Source organism: Coloeus monedula (genome assembly GCF_965178545.1).
Source record: "Coloeus monedula genome assembly, chromosome: 10".
Taxonomy (NCBI): Eukaryota; Metazoa; Chordata; class Aves; order Passeriformes; family Corvidae; genus Coloeus; species Coloeus monedula.
Window position 1 is genome coordinate 26,043,005 of NC_138790.1, and position 23,266 is coordinate 26,066,270.

Consider the following 23,266-nt stretch of genomic DNA (forward strand, 5'->3'; position numbering starts at 1 on the left):
GTAGCTGCACTAAGGTGAAGAAGGTTTCCACTGGTGCTCCTGAACAGATCTTGGGACAAGGGCTCAGAGCAGCCAGACACAACCCTGGACTGCTGGTCCTTCTAATTGGTGTGACTAGCAGTCTTTTCAACCACTGTGAGGGTAACAACCAAGAACACTTCCAACTCTTCTTTATTTAAAAGCAAGCTTTGAAATGGGGTTACTTTTTGCCATGGTCATGCTGCAATATATCCACTCATCTCCTTCAGTAAAGAGAGGCACAAAAGCATGATGTGCTGTCTAGTCTTACAGATCTGGAGAGCTTTTTTCAGTTATTTATTAATAGCCCTGTAATTAGTACCATATTTTTCAACTCAATTTGTTAGGAAACATAAACAGAAGAGGCATGGGTACATTTCCAGCCTGCTGTAAAATGCTGCATGAGGGCTGCAGTGTCACTGACTCACTGTATTCCCTTGCTTGGGCTTTGGGCTGAGTTTGCTGTGATGGCCCCGCTGCGACTCAAGGTGCAACCTGGGTGGGGACACAGCCACTTCCCAGCCTTGGCCGAGTCCCTCTCCCTCACCCCAGCACTGTGCAGAGTTTGGCTGGAGGGCCAGCCCTACCCTTCCCTTCCCAGAGCACATCCCACCTCCTGGCTCTTCCTTGGCATCTGAGACAACCAATGGAAATGGATGTGCTGTTATCCAGGACACTCAGAGCATTCGAACACACGGCCCCACTGGTCACAGTCCTGATCACCCAGAGCTGACCAGCTCCAAGAACTTCTAAGTTGCTTCTTTCTGGCAAAAAATGGCATATAAGAACCAAGCAGGAAACAGCAGCTTGGCTGTGGTCACTGCTGACTTTGGAACACTTCTAATAGAAAATGATGGTGTTCCAACAGAAACAGCTGTTTTTGATAAAGTGTTAGGCAATTCCTTTCTCTCTTACTTCCCTGTCCTTCTTGCTTCTTTTCCAGTTCACTGAAGAACCACACTTTGTTCAAGATATTTCCTGCAGGGGACGAATGTGAGGAAAGCTGTGGAAAAGCCTCAAGCCATGACATTTTCATCCTGAGATGCAGATTCCTTACAGGAGTGGCTGAAAGCACTGGACAACCAACACCTGCATACTGTCGGTATGAAATCCAGATGAAAGCAATCCCAGTGCTAGTAGCAGTCACCGACCTTAATTTACCAAGACTCACATTAATTCAGGAGACACAGCACTGCCTGACAGATCTGTGGTGTCTGCCTGTTTGCCTGAAAACCCCAGGTGTGCCTACTGAGAGCTTTCAGCTTGGGAACAGCCTGGGTCTGTATCCCAGAACGTGTGCTGACTCAATTCCTGCCAGTGTACATAACTCTTGAAAATAAATATTTAAAATTCTAAGCAGAACCAATCATACTCCAAGATTAGATGCTAACATCATTGTGGTTATTTTTCTCCAGGACAGTTCATTCCAAGGGAGAGTGAGCGGAGCCTTATAAAGCTCTGATCATGCCAAAACAAATGGCAATCCCACAGCAGCAGCTCCCTGGAAGAGCAGGTAGACACTGCTGGCTCCTCTGGGAAGTAATAGCCAGATCATGCAGAATCTCCAGAATTCGTTCTGCATTTCTGTAACCTATAAAGTACATTCAAATGTTTTGCTGTTCATAAAAATGACGTGCTTGTTTAGTGTTTGGATATTAAATTTGGATACTCCAGATCAAATGACCACTGCACTGGGAAGCATTTGCAAATTATCTTCTCACCTACATGTTTCACTGTTTAAACTGCATTTGCAAAAGGGAAAACAGTATTGTGACCCCGAGAATGCTACTCTAGCATCTCCCCCTCATTCAGAGGAGATTGGCTCAGCAGTGCATCACTTCTCTGAAGAGCAATATCAAGAGAATACAGCGTCCAGAGGGCCAAATCCTGTACGCTGAAGTCCCAGACATCATTAGCTCCCTGTGCAGTGGTCACAGCCTGCAGCCAGCACTGGGGTTGCCCTGGAGGTGCACACAAAGGGGTGCTCCTGCTTCCCTAGGTGCTTGGGGACAATGGGTACATCCTGCTTATGACCAGGATGTTTTTGAGCCCTCATGTCCCAGCCTGACCAGCCCATGGGCACTGCAGGGCTGGAAGCACAATCACAGCAGCTGATCTTGGCAGCACAACCCAAAGGGTTCCCATCATTGGCATTCTCCTCTCCATACTCATTTCCAAATCCACTGTGATTTATTTATGAATTTACCTAATTGCATTTTGGTTTTAATCCACCTCTGGCAGGTGTATGAAATAGAGTCCTCAAGGGAAAAACATCCCTGGGTGATTCCAACCAGCCACCTGTGTGCCAGCTCAGAGCTCGGCACAGCTGCCTCCCCTGTAACCTGAGCGTGCTTTGGGGAACGCTTCCCCCAGGGAAAACATCTCTAAAAAGGGAAATGATGTGATCCCACAGGAGGGTGACCTGTGGTGATGTGGGCTCTGAGAATAGTGACCGTAGCAGTGGGAAACACTGGCTGCCAGATGACCCTCCACACTGCTCCCAGCTCACCCCTTCTGAGCAGCAGCTCCTCAGCCAGGGATGCAGCTAAGGAAAAGGAATTAATTTCCCTTGTAAGGAGAGTTAATCCTGTTAGTGCAGATGCACAGGCAGAAAGAACAGTTACAAATACAGTGGGCTGCATAAAACAGAGATCCTTCTTGCTCCTCCCAGCGTGCTCCCTGAGCTCAGTGACCAGACCCGCTGCCAGAAGGGAGAGCACCAGCAGCCGCGCAGGGGGCAGCGGCCTTGTGCCCTCACGCCCTGCCATGTCCAGCACACACCAGGGTGACAGCAGGGCAGCCTGGCTGCCCAGCCTCCCCCATCGCTGCCTTCTAACCACCAGACCCAAGCAGGGCTGCCAAGCACCTGCACTCAGGTTGTGCCCATGGGCTGCAATCCGTGCTTGTGGCTGTACCCACGGGCTCTGCTCTCAGGCTGTGATCCATGCTCTCAGGCTGTCTCTCAGGTTGTGCCCGCAGGCTCTGCTCTCAGGCTGTGCCCGCAGGCTCTGCGCACAGGCTCTGCTCTCAGGCTGTGATCCATGCTCTCAGGCTGTGCTCCCAGGCTGTGCCCGCAGGCTCTGCTCACAGGCTCTGCTCTCAGGCTGTGATCCATGCTCTCAGGCTGTGCTCCCAGGCTGTGCCCGCAGGCTCTGCTCACAGGTTCTGCTCTCAGGTTGTGCCCGCAGGCTCTGCCCACAGGCTCTGCTCTCAGGCTGTGATCCATGCTCACAGGCTGTGCTCTCAGGCTGTGCTCTCAGGCTGTGCCCATGGGCTCTGCTCTCTCTCAGGCTGTGCCCATGGGCTGTGCTCATGGGCTGTGCCCCGAGCTCGTGGCAGTCGGCGCATGTCCCTGGCTCCCCGCCCACGCAGCACCGATAAGGTGCCGAAAACACTGTCGGGCCTTTCAGATAAGAAAGATTTGGAGCAAGGGAGAGCAGCAGCTCAAGAGCACCAACACTTGTCAGGGTTGTAGCGAGGGTGATAAGCCAGGTGCGGGAGGCTGGCAGGGGAGCGTGGGCACCGTCTGTCAGAGCCACAGAGGCCGAGTCATCCTGCACCCCGGCAGCTGAAGCACTGCACCTCTCCCAAGCGCTCAGTGCCTGTGCCCCCACCATGCTAACACCTTCTGGGCACACACTAACAGCTTCGTGGCACTCTTGCTGCTACCATGATCATTCCTAAATATTCCCATTTCTTTCTGCAAGGGAGGGTCAGAAGCAGAATGCCAGGCTGAACTTACTGTACAATCAGTCACTCCTCGTTCTTACCCGTCATCAAGATATGACATTACCAGCCCAAGTGAAACCTGCATTATTTGCTTTCACAAGAAAAGCATTTCATACCTAGAAGACAAAATAAATGATAGCACTTGTGAGAGTAAGTTACATCACCCAGCTCCTACCTCCAGCCTGTCTGTCCTCATCAGCTTCTGGGCAGCAGCGGCGGCAGCGGCAGGAACTGGGACCCCGGGGTTTCCTGTCACCAGCATTGGGGCCGTGGGCAGGATCTCAGCGGGGACCAGGCCTGGAGAGACGGGCCCCAGGTAGGGGTTGAAGGCGGCTGACGCGTTGGTGGCTAAGCTCGGTGCAACAGAAAACATTGGCTGCAATCGGAGACAGGGAACAGACACTTAACATTTGTGCTTGCTGTGCTGTCACCATAACAACTCTGTGGCCATCCCCTTGAGCTGAACAAGGTGAGTTTCTGCTGCTAACTGGGAAGGAGCATTTGTTGTGTTTGTGGGACATGGGGAACACCTGTGCAGTTGCTGCACGTGAGCAAGAGCACGGGACAAGCAACCCCACCAGCCTCGGCTGGTTCTCCTCCTGCAGCTCCCTTGCACGCTCACAGCATGTGGCAGCTCCTGTAGCAAACTCCCGGTGGATCTGCGCTCCAGCAATGCCATAATGAATGGCAGACACTCTGTGGGGTCACACAGAATCCAGGCCTACCACGGGGACATGGCCACAGCAGGTACAATGCTGGCTCTTAGGGAAAAGGCATCTGAGAGCCCTGACAAAGCATCAACCACACTTGACTTCAGGCACAGGCAAAGCTTTTCTGACCCTGGTGCAGCTACAGCTGACTCGGGAACTCGGAGTTTCACATAGCCACAATCCTTCAATTTTACAGAATTCAACAGGCTGGCCATGCAGATACTTAGACACTCACTGCATCAGGGAGATGCTTTAGTTAGGGTAAAACATTAAACCAGTGTAAGAAAGAGCACATGCAAATATGATTTTTTGTTTGTTTGCATGTTTTCAAAAAAGAGTCAAGTGCCCTTGTGGTGTGAAGGTAACTGGGTGTAGAGCTGAAATAATGCTGTGAAAACCCAACACAGAGCTGCTACACTGCAGCAAGGATTAAACAATTCTCCTGCCCCCAAATGCAGTGTAACTGCCAAATAAAATTCAGCCAGGAGTGTTTGTCTTTCACTATCTAAATAAAGCAGTTACTCTAGGCATTTAGGTTTTTTTCCCCAACTAATTTTTAGAGGGAAAAACAACTACAGAATTAACACAACTCTTTCTCTGTTTCATATCAATTTAAGGCAGACAGCACAGAACAGCACATGTTTTTGTATTCCTGAGGAAATGACTGAATTGTTTGGAAGCAAGACACATTGGAAATAATGAACAAAACCATGGAGGGATTACTGGAGAAAACAGACTTGAGAGCTGTGTAAAGGGGTATAATTTCTGTAATGCTTATGATTCTTTATCCATGTGAGTGAAAAACAACCTGGCAAATATTACAGGAAATTAAATATTACTCTTAAATACACTATTAATTAACTTCACTTTCCATTACTGTGTTATCAGCTATGTAATAATGAACTTTAAAATAACCAGTCTGTTAGTGTGTAACATAAGATATTGATGTTTGATTTCAGCCCAATACACTCAAACAGACACCTGTGTGTCTGTGTACACCAAATAAAAGACTACTCCATATAGTTTCTATTGAGCTTATTTTACACCAGTACAAATACCCTGCAGCCTTTTGACCACTGCAGAATAACAGCATGTTATCAGAGCCACCTGGTGTTGCTCTGAAGCTCACAGGCACATCGCAATGTGCTGCACAGGCCTAAGTGGGGACACCCCCCTGTCCTACAGCCCCACCGGTACATGGCCACTGCTGGGCCGGGCCACAGAGCCACCCCAGCTCCCTGCTGGGCTCATACTGACTCATGCACAGCCACAGTCAAGCTGAGCCTAACTCCCCCTAAACCAAAGCTCAATTCCAGCAAGCAACTCTCTGGGAAAGTTCCCTTGAGTGAGGGAAAACATCCCTTCACTTAAGGGAATCTTCTCAAAGCCAGGAGTTTCCTAGAGCACATGATATTGCAAAGGAAACTAAAATCTCACAGAGATCACTCGCTTTCCAAACTTTGAGAAGTAAGTTGCAGAAGATAAATTAAATTAACCCAAGACTACTGAAATTAAATAAAAATATTACTTCAGGCAAGGCAGAATTAAGCAACACAAAGAGATACACAGGAGCATTTCACTGCAGCTGATTCCTCTCCCCATTCCCAACCTTCGTGGGATTTCCCTGGTGTGGAAGCCTGTGCTGCCTGCCCTCAGCTCCCTGAGGGAACCCTGGGGTGCACATACCACGGGCTGCAGCGGGGCTCCGGGCATCATGGCATTGGCGAGCTGCATCTGCTGGGCCAGCATGGCCATGTTCTTCTGCTGAATCAGGTTATTGCGGCCATTGATCTCCAGCTGCGTTTTTAAGTGGGGTGGTGGGTGAAGATATTTGCAGTTTTCCCTTGAACATCGACCCTGAAGAAGAGAATTGGCACAGTAGGATTAGAAGCTGCATCTTTGCTCCTTATGCCATGAGCAAAAGCAGACACAGGCAGGCTGCAGGCTGAGGGAGAAGGGCTGTCACATGCTGCCCAGAGCCGCCGGACAGTTCCTCTATCTGCTGCTGGCTCGGCTTTGCTGGGCCATTTGTTAACCCAGCACAACTCTGAAACACAGTTTCTTTTTAAAGCTCCTGAAGATGAGTGACCATGAGTTGTTCTGGAAGTACAGCATGTTCCTCTTGGGGACATGCTCCTGCTCCATGAAGGGAACCAGCACCTCTCTGTGCTTCACTACACCTGGAATCCAGCATCTTTGAGGGAAGCCTCCTCCACAGGATGCATTTTCGTTGTGATTGTGCAAACCTAACAGGAAAACCAGAACTGACTCGTTTGTACATTTTTCACTGAATTCAAATGTGGCAAACAAATTTCATGCACCAGTTTAATGTGGATCAAAGGATGCTCAGCAGTACGACAACCATCGACAACCAGAAACAATAAACAACAGCTCTGTGCACGATGCACACCCAGACCCTGGTGGACCTCCCTGGGGCCAGCAAAGCACAAGGGTGACTGCTGAGAACTAGCCCCAAAGCCCCCAGCTGCTTGAAAAACCTCTAAAGCCAAAGGCCAGCGGGAGCAAAGGCACTGCTCACACGGGTGCTCAGCCCCGGAGTGTGGGCAGAGGGATCGGGGGAGAGAGACCCCTCTGCTGGGGAACACAGACCCCTCCTGGGGAGCACAGACCCCTCCTGGGGAGCACAGACCCCTCTGCTGGGGAACACAGACCCCTCCTGGGGAGCACAGACCCCTCTGCTGGGGAACACAGACCCCTCCTGGGGAACACAGACCCCTCTGCTGGGGAACACAGACCCCTCTGCTGGGGAACACAGACCCCTCCTGGGGAGCACAGACCCCTCTGCTGGGGAACACAGACCCCGCCTGGGGAACTTCTTTAAAGTTATAACACCAAGCCCGTACTTTCACTAAAGGGATAGCAAAACCAAAAATTAAAGAACCCAACTAAAAAGGACAATTAAATTATTTTCTGAAAAAAACCTAGATTCCTAAAATTACATTTTTTTTCTTTACTCATTCATCTTTGAAATAAATCCAAACAAGAACAATGACAAGGCAAAAGACAAACTTAGTTTGAGTAAGAAACGGTTTTTATCAGGAAACAAATTGATTCAATACAGCTTGACCTTATACTGCAATTTTGCTCAGAAAGTTAAGATTTATCCTTGTTAAACAATCTGCCAGAGATCTAATTTGTAGGATAATTTTTGTCTCCCCTAAAGGGTGGGACAAACAGTTTGCTGCTGCTCCCCTCCCAGTCTGTCTCTCCTGCTGACACTCCAACCATCTTAAAACTCATTTTCATAGTTATTCAGCTGACATCTGATCCTGCAGAGGAAGACAGACCTCATCAAAGAAAAATACCTAAAGTTTTGTGGGTATCTTCAGGCAACACACCATGGTTAAGGAAAGCATTTACGGAGATTGTGGAGACCACGACTGCAATGCATGGAAAAGAAAGTTCGTCTACAGAGCCAAGAGCACAATAACTGCAGATAAGACAGGGAAAAAACATGTGCTGCCTGAGGAAGTCTTGTTACAGGGGAAAGAAGCTTCCTAGAGCAAACAAGGACTTGGATACTTCAGTAAAAACCAGACAGTTCATTAGCAGAAAAGGTGGGAGCAGGGATCAGTGCTTATGGAGAGTTGTAGTCGTTGTGCTTTTAACTGCAGCAGTGTTTTACAGTGTGGATGCACATCTGTACACAGCTGGATATGCTGGTGGCTCTTCCACCCGTGGGTGCACCCTGGACACCCCCAGTGCCAGAGGGCTGCCCCGTCCCTGCCATGGGGACCAAAGCTGGCACCGGATATCCCAGTCAGCAGCGGCCAGACCTGCACAGGGACCAGCCCAGCCTGGGCTGGACCGGCCGAAAGGACACGTGGGACATCTCCCACCAGTCTGGCACCCAGCAACCTTCACTCGGGGAAGGCAGCTCTCAGCCCTAGGGGTGGTTTTGGGAAAATGACCTCCAGTTCTCTCCTTTAACACCTAAACCAACTCATTTCAGCATCCCCAAGCTCCCGAAAGCATTTCACCCCTGTGTGCACTGGCAGGTAAAGGCCTGGGACAGTTATAATTAAGTCAGTTTTTCTCTCAACACTAACCCCATGTTAGATGTTGTTACCCCTGAGGACATGGGGCATGCTGACACATTTACCAGATACCTGGAAAATGAGATCTTCCATGAGCACAATGCAAAAGAGCCAATTACTGCTAAATGAGTAACATGGAACTACAACATGTGTGCCTGGAATCAGAGGAGCAGTTAACCAACCTGATTCTGAAATCCAGATTAAACTCAATGTCCTTATTTCAGCGCTGGGGTTTAGGCTGATCCACAACTCTCTGGATGAGATCCAAAGCCTGGCAGTACGTGTTGTACACCCCAACCACTTAATGTACTTCATACACCCAAATGCTTTAAAGCTATAAAAAATCATTCCTGTGATCTAATGCAATGTCCTCTGGCTCCCAGGAAACAAGGAGCCTCGCTGCTTCCCCACTGAGACTAGCATTTCTATCCACCTAGGAGATGGTCTTTAAGGAAAGCTATTTACTCAGAGTTAAAGACTACCAGAATATACCACAGCCCCAGGTAAACTGTGCTTATGCTTAGCTATCACCAGATACTATGAAAACACATCCTCCTCGTTTGCATGTAGCTCTGCAGCCCAGGGCACCTTTAACCTTCAATCTTTTTTAATTTACAGACCTTAGCGACTTTCCCAAAAGAAATGCAGACTTGTCTGTCTGGGAGCAGGGTTTCTTGCCTCACTTTTACTCCATGGACCTTTACAAGTGGTCCACAGAGCGCCCAGGAGCTGGAAACGGCAGGCTGGATCTCACCAGAACACGGGCAGCATTCATCCCCCTGACCCTGCAGCGAGCAGCTCCTAATTACCTTGTCACTGGGTCCTGCTAACTGCAGTCAGCAGAGTTCAAGGCAGATTTTCATCTCCCTGAACCTTTTCTGAACCCTCTTCCAAATCATTACAAAAGGAATATTTTAAGTGAGTAAATTCAGAGGCGGCAGTGGGTGTTGCAGTGTCCTCATGGGCTGCACCAGCACGCTGCGGGATTAACACAATCCTGCTGCACTAAAATTTAGGAGAAATGCCCCCGAGGCTCCCCAGCATGCCCCTCAGCAGAGGCCCTCGAGGCCAGCAGAGTGAGGGGCAGAGGGCCAGCTGTGTCCCTCAGCGTCCCAGCCACTCTCACGTGGTGCTCTGCCCCACTCGGGGCTCAGCAGTGTCAGCAGCGCCCGGCGGAGCTCAGCGCCAGCCCCTCCGACCACTCAGACAGCACCGTGTCTGCAGCAGCTGCCACACGAACTTTTCACTCTTATTTGAAGCATGGCAGCAAGCACACACACGTTAGCCTCTCCATTGGTTTTATTTGTGTTTAATACATGGATTTGTTTCCCACTCTGTACGGCTCACTTTCACTGTCAGAAATGAAGAAATGCCACCCACTCTGGCTGGGAGCAGGATGTGCCTGACCTTGCTGTGCTCAGCCGCCTGTGACACCTCATCGGGTGCAGCACGAGGCTCAGCATGGTCTGGTGATCAGGAGTCGGACTGGGAGGATTTTTCCCCTTGCCTTCAGGGGAGCAGGAACGTGCACCTGTCCCCAGGCACCTTCCCACAGGGCAGAAGCATTCCCAGCTACACACTGTGGCTTTATTCCCCAAGAAGCACAAGGCACTTTGTGTGAACACTTACAGAATTATGGAAAACTCAGATAAAAGAAACTGACCAATCCTGCCTTGGAAAAATCACTCCCAAAATTCTGCATTCTGAAAATACAGGGTATTTCTAGAAGACTTGGATCCTCTGACAAGTGTGTTGGATCGTGACAGTACACCTGGGTTTTTCAGACCTGCACACAGGTAAACAGGAGTGAGCCCATTTCTGTGTGGTCACCACCAGGCTCTTCCCCACAACACCAGTTTTCTGGGAAGCACAGCACGCCCTTCTTTTAACATCCCACACTAAATGTTAGGAATACAACTGCAATTTTTGCTCTCTGGTAATAATCTCCAGAAAATACCCTGATTGCATATTTAATAATGGAAAAGCTTTCTTGGGATTCCCTTCTGAGCCTGCAAGCTCCTTTACCCGCTGCAGCTATGGCTCAGGTGATGCGGATACTAACAATTTTTATTTTTTCCTTGAGGGAATATTTAAAGGAAATATAAGCAGAAATGAGTAGCCAATTAACAAGAATTTGAGGCTGGGGTGCTGCTCCTGTTCCTGTGACCCAAGTATCTCTGTCCTGGCACTGCTGCCTTCTGCCTCTGCTGCAGTGGGGTGCGTATGAACCCCAATTTTGCACATGCTCCAGGGCTTAGTGCAGGTATCTGCATCCAGGGCTGAAAGGCAGGGGCCTGACTTGGAGTAGCTGTTAGGCCCTCAAAACGATTTTAAGAGCTTGCAAACATCCACAGCTTTCAGTATCCACCTAATCTTTGAATTAATTCAAATTCAAACTAATTATTTACCAACACCTCCTCAAAAACACCATCTGATCTGCCACAAAACAGAAGAGCAGCAAACTCATCACGCTGGTGCACTTCAGCCTAGAATTTTCTTGGAAAGCACAGCCTGGTGATGCAGTAAATTAGATCTAATTAGCAAACTGCTCTCACAGGGCTGTTACTTCCCCGGGCATGACCTGACCTGTCAGGACCCCAGGGAGAGGGACTCGTGGGAGCTCTGTCTGCCCCACACAGGGCACTGCCAGGGCCCTGATGCCGTTGGAGACTCGGCGAGCAGACTCGCCACCCTGAGTGCTCCTGGGGTGGAGCAGGCAGGGAGGACCGAGAGCATCCCACCGTGCTGTCACCCAGTGCAACACCCAGCTCCTCGCCCGGAAGGAGCCTGGGAGCCCAGCACCCCACCAGCACCCCTGAACCTCAGGCTGGGCTTACCCTGCACTTGGCTCCTTCCCCAGGGACACACGGTGGGCAGCAGGATACCTGTCGCTGTTGTCAGCGTTGCTCTACCACCCCGAGGGGTTCTGGGCTGGGACGGGGACACCCCCAGCCGCGGGGACACGCGCGGTCCCACCCCGTTGGCCTGGCAGGGAGCGCGGCAGAGCGGTGCTGAGTGCGCGTTCCTGCTCCTGTCCGCTGATCACACACTGACAGTGCTGGGATGCAGCCCACGGTTCTGGAGAGGGGCCATGCTCTGCAGGAGGGGCTGGAGGTTTGGGGAGCATCATCAGATCGAGCTCAGCCAAAGCAGAAATACAGGAGGATTTTGTATGGACAGAGTCTAAACAAAGATCCCAGTTACTGCTGTCACAGATAAACACGGGAGTGCACATGGAGCTCAGCAATCCTGCAGTCGCTGCTTGAGGTCATCCTCCTGCAGCAGCACAAACCCACGACAAGCACTCCGAGCCAGCAGGCCACTGTGTGCCCCTCACTGCCTGCCCCCCAGCTGGCGCTGATCCCACATTGCCCAGGGCAACCTGTGCGGCTGCACAGGGGCTCCTGCGCTGCCGGGTGAGGTAACCCCGGCGCCCTCTGCGCACCTGAGGGTCGCACGGCTGTCAGAAATGCAGCTGCTCTGGGAAAGCCTCTGCTCTGAGCTGCACCGGCCCGCTGGGTCTGTTTATTTACGCTCTTTTTGTATCACTGCAGTAGCACAACCCGAGCTCCCCAGAACTGGCAGCGCCTCTCTCTGCGAGTTCCCACACCAACTACTGCTCAAGGGACAACGGGAAAGCTTCTTGGTTTCCATCAATGCACCAACACCGTGCCATGAAAGCATCTCCATGGAAGTCCAGGGCAAGAGAGTTGAGAGCAGGAACATGCTGCTCACAGCATGCAGAGACATCACTGGAATAACCCCTGGCTCTCCCTGAGGTCTCTTGAGTAAAGCCCTGGCTCTCCCCAAGCTCCCAGTGCCAGCCCCATCACTGCAGGCAGAGCCGCCCTTCTCGCTGGCACGGCTCAAGCAGGAGTGTGGAGCCTGGTGCTGTGCGGACACCAATGGGTGCTGATCACCTCGACCACACTGATGCAACAACCTTTCTACTCAAATTCATAGTATACATTGTTGCTCAGGATGCCCTGGAGCCAAATTAATTTCCAATTAAAAGCTGTTGTGTAGCGACAGAGTTTAAGACGCAGGATCCCTGTGACAGCACCAGAAACTGCCTCTGCCCGCAGCCAGCGCCAAACCCCCACTTTGATGGAAATGTGTGTGGGGCACCCTCTGCACCAGGTAAAACCAGTCTTTCAGTGCCCCAGGAAAACACGGTGGCCTAAACTCTGCTTCCAACTATTCCAAACTCAAACTGAAGTGAAACAAACGGCAGCCCCATGGGGCTGCTCTGGATTTCAAGCAAACGTGTTGAGCTGACGGTTAAATCTGTGATCCTGCATGCAGCACTGCTGCCGTTGCTGCTACCATTGAATCCAGAAGAGAACTTCCAGGCCTCAGGATGCAAAGAATCTGGCTTATAAACATGAAAGCACTGAACAGAAGCAGCTGCAATTTCTGCTGACAGTCTTGGGCAACTACCATGGCCTGTAACCACCTGCAGCACTTGGAGGGGCTCCCTGGAGCATTTCTATGCCAGCAGAGCCCTGAGAGATGGATGAATGTCCATCCTTGGCAGTGTTCGAGGCCAGGCTGGACAGGGCTTGGAGCAACCTCGTGTAGTGGAAAGCTCCCTTCCCATGGCAGAGAGGTGGAACAAGATGAGCTTTAAGGTCCCTTCTAACCCAAACCAATGTTTGAGCCTGTGATTCTGTAATTTTAAGTAGCTATTCGTAGTCAGACCTACAACCCTCTAACATTTAACAGGCTACATCCTAAAGACAAAAGAAAAATCTCCTTATGGCCAGCAGAGACTCCAGTGAGTGCTGCATCCCACCTACCCTGCGTGAACACACACTACCCCATCACTATGTAGCAATTATTAATGACTGACATAATATTCAATCACTTCAAACACTTTTGGGTGTTCTGACGGTGCTGTGGTACCGACTGGCTGCTGCTGGAGCTGTGGCCGCTCTGCCGGCGCTCCCTCGGCCCGGGTTTGCCTGGGGCTGGTCCCCCTGTGCTGAGGATGCCGAAGCTGCAGAACCGGCAGCCACAGCTCAACAGTGCAGCTGGAACACACGGAATGCTTCTGATCCAAAACAAACACACAAACACCTCCCTCTGTTAGGGAGTACAAATTCCTCCTGACCCGGCGCGTTTGAACCCGAGCAGGAGAATGGCTGCTACATACCATCAACTATTGCCTGTAAATGGTAAAACTATTTATCCTGATGCCCATGTGTTTTACAGGAAAACATTTAACTCCATGTAAGCCATGGTCCTTTTTAAAAACAAACTGTTTGCAGGCACTTCGTGTTGAGGCTGCCTGCCACATTCACAGAAACTTTTTTAATATATTACAGGGCCTCTCTGACTGCCTTGAAGCACGCAGCCTGCAATCCCACGAGTCAGTGGCTGCGCTTACGCCTCTGAAGCCAGTCAGAGGCAGGACTGCAATTACCAAGGCTCTACACAAAGCTGAATGCACAGCCTGTTTGGAAACACGCCTAACACCTGTTGGAGGGGTCCCTGCACCCCAGCTCTGCCACTGCCCGATGCTGTGGGACCACAGGTGCCTCTCTCCAGAGCTGGTCCCACACCGTACCCAGCGGCTGGTCCAGGGCCAAACCCAGAGCTGGGAGCGGTGCTCGCCCGCCGGGCCCTGCAGCCGCCCCAGCTCACAGCCTGCCATGGAGGTGCTGCGGGCTTGGACACTCCCAAACAACTCTCACGAGCAAGCAGAATGCCAGCTGGGGGAAAACACACACCTCCAGGGGAAGGAAGTGAGGGCATCTCCCCTGTGACGCCCCCTCAGCTCCCTCCAGGGCTGCTGCTGTGGCACAGGGATACTGATGGCAGCATTCTGTAGACACTTTTAAGTGAATTCTTTCGTATGAAAACACACCAGAGTGACCACTTAATGACGTCTTTGTGCGTGATTCTTGTACATAAAAGCCTCAACCCCTCTAATGGATCATTTGGCTTGCACAGCTAATAGCACTCCTACGGGAGCTGTCCTACTGCCATGAAATACAACGGGATTTAAAAAAAGAAAGAAAAAAGCAAACAGGGCAAGCAGACTGCCAGCACTAAACAGAAGGAAAGACACCAGCTCAGCAGCAAAACCCTCCCCGCTGCTCCTGCCGTCTGCGGGTCCCTCCTCCTCCTCAGCCCCGAGGAAGCACAGAATGATCCCCGGTGCCAGAACAGCGGCATGGGGATGGGGACAGGGATGCAGATGGGGATATTCACAGCTGTGCCACTTCTCCTTGCACCCATAGCGATGTCAGCTGAGCACCTGTCCAGCCCTAGCCACTCTGACCCTGGGTAAGGTGGCTGCTGGGATACCCCCAATTCTCATTTCATAACAGCATTAGCAAATGCATCAACCACATATGGATGTACAAGTATTTATATAAATTATTTAACTTTTATAAATTTTATTTATATTTATGTATTTTAAAATTTAGATAAAAATTCAATACAATTTGTGGTTGATCTTGGTATTATTACAAATATTTGTATATCCACATGTCTATATAGACACAGTGTATGTATGTATCAATCCATCAGGACACTCCAGGACACGCAAACCCTGCAGCCTGCAACTGAGCAATACTACGTTTCCTCCCAAGCACCCCTCCACCTGCCCCCAGCCAGTGCTGTATCCCAGGACACGAGGGAATTACGTTTTTCCAAGCAGGTACAGAAAGAGCAGCCTCCCCCCAGCCCAAGGGGCAGCACGTGGGTCACAGCACCATTGGGAACCACGAGCTGTTCCCAGCGAGAGCTCCAGCTGCTCCTTGAACTTCCAACGACGCCAAATCCTTTTCGAGCAATCTCTAGTAATCCACACAATCCTCACTCAAGCGTGTAATAACTCACAATTTAAGAGGAGAATGAATGCCTTTATGTCCAGATCAAGTCAAACACACGGGAGATTTAATCTATTTATCGGTGCAGAGTCCCGCAGTGCCCAGCGGAAGGGCCGGAACAGTGCGGTGCTGAGCAGATACCAGGGTTGCTGTGATCCACTCTCCTGCTCACAGCTTTAATCCCCTGCCAGTGACTCCATCTGAAACCAGCCCCTCTGCCTCCTGCTGCCGCTCTCAGGCTCTCAGCAGCTCCAAGGGAATGACTGAAACCAGCTGTGAGCATAAGGTCTGTCATTGCAGCTGTTTAATGGGTGTGCTGCAGCATAATTAATATTTAATATTTTCAGGCTTATGATTTGTTTAGTGTATTTGGTGGTATGGCAGAAAGTGGGCATGTTGTCAAACGCTGCATCTAAACTGGAGGAACAAACAAAAAGGACACGGCCCTTGTTCAGCAGAGCCGCTGGAACAGGCCAGCGCTATTTATGGCAAATTTAAAAAGGGAATCCCACATGAGGGAGGGCACCATGTATGTCCTCATGGATTTTTTTATATCATTGATGTAACTTAAAAGTGGTTCAGCACCTGCCCTGACTGGCTGCAGGGCTGTTCCCACTGTCCCTGTCACTGCTGCCCAGGGCACGCGCTTCACTGTCTCACTGGCTCAAGCAGAGTATTCTTATTACTTATCAAACTTGAGTTCTGAGGCAGGTATTTGCACAGGTAAAATACCCCAGAGATGTAAGTGCTTTCATCTGGTTTTGCAGCACAGTGCAAATTTTCAGCCTCTCCTGCCTGGTGCACAGGGAGGTGGTGGCAGGTGACTCACCTGGGTCACCGGTGCTCTCACTCACGTGTAGCTGTGCAGGATGATTCCTCATTAGTGGAACCATATTTAAATGGAATTTCTGTAGTTTAAAAATAACATCTCGCTTTTCTGATTTCAAGAGAGAAATCACCATCCCCTGCTGCTGCCTCTGTGCTTGGCTGCAGGTGGGACATGAGGTGGGACAGCCCAGCTGTGCCTCTGTGGCTGGAGTGGTGCCACTCTGCTGCTCCAGTTATAAAGCTCTTCCCCAAATTGCACAGGCATGACATAGAGCACTACACAGAATCTTCACAAGAAATTTGCCCTGGAACAGAAAAGGCAAACGAGCAGCAGGAGAGAGGTGAGGCACCATCCTTGTGCTGATCCTTCTGCACAGAGCTCAGGACTGAGCCCATCATGGGCACCCACTGCACAGGGACCCCAGCCTGGGCACCCCTGATGGGTGCCTTTAGCTCCCGGAGATGCCCATGGCCACAGCGTACCCCCAGCCTGGTGTCACCCCCTGCCCCATCAGACAAGACACATGGCTCTTCTGATAGGACCCGCATCCCCCATCTGCAGCTGGATGTGACCAGGGACAGAGCAACCCCTTCCAGATGTGTACAAGGGCTTGGGGTACACAAGCTCCCAAACAAGGACTAGCTGGAAGAGTGGGGAAGAGAAGCGATCCCTTAACTTTGATGCACTCTTATCCCTCGCAACACCCAGGACTTTCACCAGTGTATTTTCACAGTGGTGGTGTTTAACTCCTTCTGAAACCTCCCACTGGCTGCCCCAGAAGGTTATGCTTGAGCAAACGGCCCACTGAAACCTCGGGAGGTTCTGATCCACCCCCACCCCACGGAACACCTTGGCTGCAGAGGGCTGAGGCCGCAGGTGACGCGAGGACAGGGACTGCAATGCTCTGGTGCAGACGTCAGCGGGCGGGCGCTGCCAGCCGCGCAGTTATGGCTGAGGGCAGTGCTGAATAACAAAAATTAACGTCACCTCGATAAATTGTTCTCTGCTGCCCAACAGCACACCAACGGCCTCCTCCGGCAGGCTGAAGGTCAATGGCTGTCAGTTTTTATGTCTGGATTTTTATGGGAGAGAGGCTGCTCTAAAAGCATTACTGAGAACTGCAGTCCCACACCCCAGACGCTGGAAATCACTGCTGGAATCGTATCCTGAAATGCCAACACACACATGTCTGGGGTTTTTATTGGCAGGGTTTACCTAAGAATTATACCTTTCCCTATTTTCTTGTTATCCTTTTAGGTGTATTTTTCCCTTGATTTGCCAAGTACGGCATCTTGACATGCTGTTTTAAATAGAACTTAAATACAGTTGGAATACATTTGTCAGGCAAATATGTTACTGACTGAAAAATAATGAATTCCCTAACACTGGTGGGGAAAGTAATTATTAAAACATTATTTTATTCAAGGGAAGTTAAATGATAAATTCTGACTGAAATTTGGGAAGTTTATTAAACTTCATTTCAAAATAGGATTTGAGTTTACAATTGAGCATAAACGAAACAAAGCACTCTGAGAGGAAAAGCTCTAAAAGAGAAATTTCATAGAATCACAGAATCACAGACTTGTTAGGGTTGAAAGTAACCTTAAAGATCACCCAGTTCCAACCCTCGTGCCATGAGCAGGGACACCTTCCACTGTCCCAGGCTGCTCCAAGCCCCATCCAACCTGGCCTTGGACACTTCCAGAGATCCAGGGGCAGCCACAGCTGCTCTGGGCACCCTGTGCCAGGGCCTCACCAGACTCACCACCCTCACAGGGAAGAATTTCTGCTGAAAGAAGAAATTTGCCTGTACCTGTCCTTACAGATAAATAAAACATTTCCCTGAAATGAAGGTTACCCACTCAAATGGGAACTGTTCAGGGGATCAATACCAAAGCCTGGAGATATGATTTCAAATGAATCCCCTGAGCCCTGCCCAGAGATGCCACTTTCCTTGGAATGTGGAAAGCAGACAGTGAACCCTGCCCAGGTGAACAGCAACAGCACAGGTACCAGAGCAGGCTATTGGCACTGTGGGAAGCAGTGACTGTTTGCACCTGGAAAAGCCAACAGCTGCTTTCTCAGCATGAAGAACTTTCCCCAAGAGTATACAAAGGATCACAAGTTTGAATTAGCAGCATGAGAAATTATCTTGACTCCCTTTCAGCAATGCCACGCTGAAGTCTCTGCTGAGCCACGTGCTCTGCTGCTAATGTGTGGTTCTGTGAGGGCTGGCTGGCACCTGACAAAACAAACCCAGCGCGCTCCACCAGGGAGGGTGGAAAACCAGGGCTACAGGGCATCCTGTGAAATCCCTGAAAGGAGCACGGAGAAGTGACCTGATTTTCAGGAAAGCAAACAGCTCCAGGTCCATGACCCCACACGTGTAAGAGACATTTTACAACACAATAAACTGCCCAAGATGGAAACATACTGCTTGATCACACCCAAACCTTTCTACTAACTACCGCACACCTCCAGTACTGCCAAAATAACCCAGAGCAGTGGCTATGGAGGGGATGAGGAGAGCTATCAGGACTGGGACAGAGGCTCTAGGGCATTACAGAACCCACAGCCTTTCACAGCAGCAGGAAGACTTGTGTGGGTGCCATACCCAGAGCCAGGCTGCCTTTGGCAGCTGACACCAAGTTCTGCCTCTGGCAACCAAAAATTTGACACTTCTGGCTTTCCTATACTGTTTGCTTACATGATAAACAAATTAAGGCCATTGAGTCCATTCAGTAGTAAAACAAAAGACAGGCCAATACAGCACACCAGGACAGGCTGCTGCAGTAGGCAGGGTGCACGTCACTCTCATGGAACTGGAGTTCCAAAGCAGTTTAGTCTGATGTTGCTGCACCACAAAACACTAAGCCTGGAGATCAATTTCCATGGGGGGCTGATGGACCACTAACGTCTGTCACAGCAGGTAAAAGGTGGGTATTGAGCCCCTTAGAGCAGCGTGGGGTGACCCACAGGTTTGACAGTGAAGGTCTGTGTTTGGTGCACGGCTGTGACCACCACAGTGCCACTGACTGGAGGTGTGAGGGGAACCAGCCAGTGATGCCCTGACTTGCAAACCTGAAGAACAAGAGAAGCTCACACAGGGCTGGAAGGAAAACCACTCAGAGCTTCCAGTAATGGGACATGTCAGGCCAGTGGATGCCTCTTCCAGCCAGAATCCCACTGTGACTGAAAGGACAAACCCACAAATGCACTTAAGGCAGAAAGCACTGCCCCTGTCCAACAAGAACTTTAGGAGTTAATTAAAGTTGAAGAATTTCTCTTTTGAAAAAAAAAAAAAAAAAAAAAAAAAAAAAAAAAAAAAAAACAATACCCCCCCCAGGGAATCTTTAACAACATCTAAGAAAAAATTCCACCTGTTTTCCACAAGAGGGAACTTTTGACAAGACAGTGATTTCCTACAAAACACCCCTTCAAAATCAGTCAGCGCAGCTCCCCAGGACCAGTGGCAGAAAGCAGCAGTGTGAGCAGTAGCTCATGCCAGGCTGGCACACGTTCCTGGGACAGGCACATGCTCCTGCACCCCTGAGCCCCCATGGCACACAGTCCACCCCCAGAGCACAGCCGCTCATATGACCCCGGTTCCGCACCCCAACGTGCCCTCAGGCCAGTGGGCAGGGACTGCTGGAGCCCACAGAACCGTACCTGTGGTGGCAGGCACACACACAGCGACAAAGCAGGTATCTACTGTACCTGCACTCCCACTGGGAGCAAGATGCAGAGAGCAGCTGGCCTGCACACCCAGCCGAGCTGACGAGTGTCACTGTGTGATGACTCTACTGCGCTGCCGGGGCTGGCACTGGCAGGGGCTGCTCTGAGCACTCCTACGCTAATGAATCAGTAATTAGTGAGCAACACCACCGGCCCCACGGTCAGTGGGAAACCCAGCTCCTCACACATCTCACCCCTCCTGGGCTGCGAGCAGACAATTCCAGCCCTCCCACAGCCTGACAGCACTGCAATGAACAAGAGATCCACGGCAGCGAGATTCTGCACGACTTAATCAGCAATTCAAGAGGAATTAACAAACCCAGCCACATTCACCTATGAGGGCAACGCAGGAGCATCATGCCCAAAGGCACCCCCAGATCAGCAACAGCCCCCGGCGCTGTTGTGCCCGCCCCAGGGCACCGCCACGTTCCCTCTAGACACTGTCAAGTTCCCCCCTCAAAGGGCACTGCTGTGTGCCCCTGCCAGGGACCACCACATCCCACCCCAAGGCACCCTCATATCCCACACCTTTCCTCTTCGCTTCTGTTGGCTGAAAAGGAAATACCTCTGGTCACTTTGAGGTTTTTTTTAAAGCTCATACTGTCTGGTTTGAAGTGAATATCAAAGAACAATCATTAAAATATAAAGATTAGGCTGACAGAAAACTAGCCTTGCATCTTTCCTTAAATGCGCAAGACAACAAACACAACTCTTCTCCTTTTACTCTCTACCATGTCATAATTATCACCTAAGTAGAACTGTTAGCCTTGGTCTTTTTTTCTGCATGTGTCACCACCATAAAACCCATGAAGCCTAATGGGTACGGTGCCCTGGAATTCAGTAATTGACAGAATTCAGCATGTGCAAAGTAAAACAATTAAAATTAATATTTGTTATCATGATAAAGTGCCATGAAAAAGTAAAACAGAAGAGAGATGCTCTTTCCCTGGCATACCCAGCCCTGCTGTAGCCTGGGGGGGTCATGAGTGGTTTAATTCTACATATGAGAAACTATTTTTCATGCTGTGACATTTATGTGTCAGTTTTCACACCCAATCTCTGCCATGCACTATTCATTTCCTACTACTCTGACCCTGTTTGCTTCCAAATCAAGTTTCCCTCACCACTTGTTGCAATGCCGTGTAATTTATTGTACCTGGGCACAAGCACCACCCGAGCGGGCAGCGGCTCTGGCAGGACCCGCCCATGGTGCTGTGGGACCTGAGGACCTGGCACTCGGCTGTCCACTGCTCTGTGACACAGCAGCACTGCCTGGCAGCCAGCAGCCCCTCTCGGGGCACTGACACCTCCCAGGCCCCACTGGCACCATCCCACCCTCCCAACACCAAGGGAAGTGCCTCAAGCTGGTCTAAATGCTCAGGATGTCTGAATAAGAAAGGCAAGGCCCTGAGTCAGCTCTGCATGGCCACCCCTAATACACAAAAATAACTTGTTTATTCCTCCTGAGGTATTATTTTTACACCAGCAGTACTGGGTTGCCGTGGCTGTTTGCTGCCACCGGTCCCAGTGAAGGCACGTGGTGGGGCCAGGTGCATGAGCCTTGCAGGGTGCTGGGTCGGGGACGTCCCTACCCCACCTGACCACCCTGCCTCAGTGCAGAGGGCTCAGTGTGGGGCTGGGACAGGTCCTTGGACTCAGGGGATCCATGAGAGACACCTTCAGCCGCTGCCCACCCTGCCAGCCGAGCCCAGCACCCACGGAGAGTCACCCTCCACCTCCCCACAGCATCAGCCAATGCTTCCAGGCTGCCCTTGGAGCTCCAGAGGGAAAACCCTCTCCTGAGCAGCTCCTTCGATTTCCCATCATCTGAAGGAAATCCCTGATAAATCAAAGTGTGTCTGTGGTTTCCAACGAGGCAGAAACAACTCCTCTACACATGAACAGCACCCATCAGCTTGGGATAGCTCAGGACAACGTTGCAATGCCATCCTGGCTGCACCCATGCCAGGTGGGTTCACACCGTGAACCAAAGTGCAGCTCTTCCTCCACAGACCAAACACGGTCCACAGTGCATTCCTGCAGTATCCAGTTAACACTCTCCTACGTTCACGGCTCTTTAAAAATCCCAGCTTTAATGGAAACAAGTCCAACGGAGTGAATGTGAACATCCCTGAGGGCCGCAAATAACAAAGTGAGAGGTATGTGGGAATAGGACGGAGCGGGACAGCGGCAGAGGAAGCTGCTGGCAAGTAAATATTGCCCAACGCGACAGCAGGACTGGGGAAAAACTGACAGAGTGGAATAACAGGAAGCTTAGTCACTTCTGGACAAAAACAAGCATGCGAGTGGGGCGGAGGGGAGGGGAGGGGCCGGAACACCGGCAGGGATGGGAGGGCCGGGAGCGGAGCGGCTCCACCGGCAGGGCAGGCACGGCACATGCCATGGGCACTGCACTGGCCAGAGGAGACTGTCCTGGGTGCCCCGCGCACCAAACCCTGCACAAACCCAGCAGGATCCTGCACAGGCTCCCCCAGTCCAACTGTGACCCCGTTAACCCACATACCAGCTCCTCCTCTGCCTGCCTCAGCACGGAGAACACCCCAACTGCCCAGCTTGGGATGGACAAGAAAACACCAGCAACAGCCCCGTGGAGAACACTGAGCTGGTGATGGAATTATCATTGTTCTGGTGGCTCTCAAGCCAGTCGGTATTCAGATCATAGAGTCACTTTGCAGAAGCCTCAGGAGTGGGGAGGAAGGTTGAAAGGAAGATCAGATTTCCCTGATGGCAATGAAAGTACCCATTACTGTTGAAATATGGTCTGCCCTGATCACTGATGAGGGGGTAACAGCACTGGGTGTTAGTAAAGGGACTAGAAAAACACAATTCCAAGATTTTACAACATTATCCAGAGAGTCAAGAGAAAAGGCAAATTTTAAGTAATTAGAAGCTAGATAAAGAAAGCCACCAAACCATGGCCAACTGATGACAAGCTTGAGTAATAGTTTTTTACTGCTTAGGCAAATGAGCGAAGAAAAGGATATAAATAACAAAGGGTACAGCAGCAGAGAAATAAAAAACTTAAAACTAAGTTTACAGTTCAAAAATCCTTACAGTGAGGATCAATCTTAAGTAATTCAGACTTCAGGGGCAAAAAAAAAGATACCAAAAAATATTGACATATTTTGTATCAGAAGGCAAAAGGAGAGTTAAAAGTCTTTAACAAAGAACAAATTGTAGCAAGCAAGGGTATGAAAGGGAAAGTGTGGTGGGTAAACAAAGGCTGACACATCAGGTTTGTTCTACCTTGCAAGGGTGCACTGAGGCACAGTAAAAGCTTCCTAACCAAATAAGCGCCCTTGCAGTCCGTGCGGGAAGCCAGCCGGG

General features: G+C 50.5%; 1 protein-coding gene across 8 annotated transcripts in view; it reads right to left on the reverse strand.

The window, feature by feature from the left end:
- The window catches only part of MBNL1 (muscleblind like splicing regulator 1), a 73,966-nt gene that overhangs the window by 17,622 nt on the left and 33,078 nt on the right, over positions 1-23,266 (reverse strand). For all 8 annotated transcript variants that reach the window (XM_082288105.1, XM_082288110.1, XM_082288111.1 and 5 more), the window contains 2 exons: positions 6,144-6,314; positions 3,923-4,123 (listed from right to left, as the gene is read on the reverse strand). In XM_082288105.1, the coding sequence (XP_082144231.1) occupies positions 3,923-4,123; positions 6,144-6,314 (372 nt within the window). The remainder of the gene's footprint in view (positions 1-3,922; positions 4,124-6,143; positions 6,315-23,266) is intronic.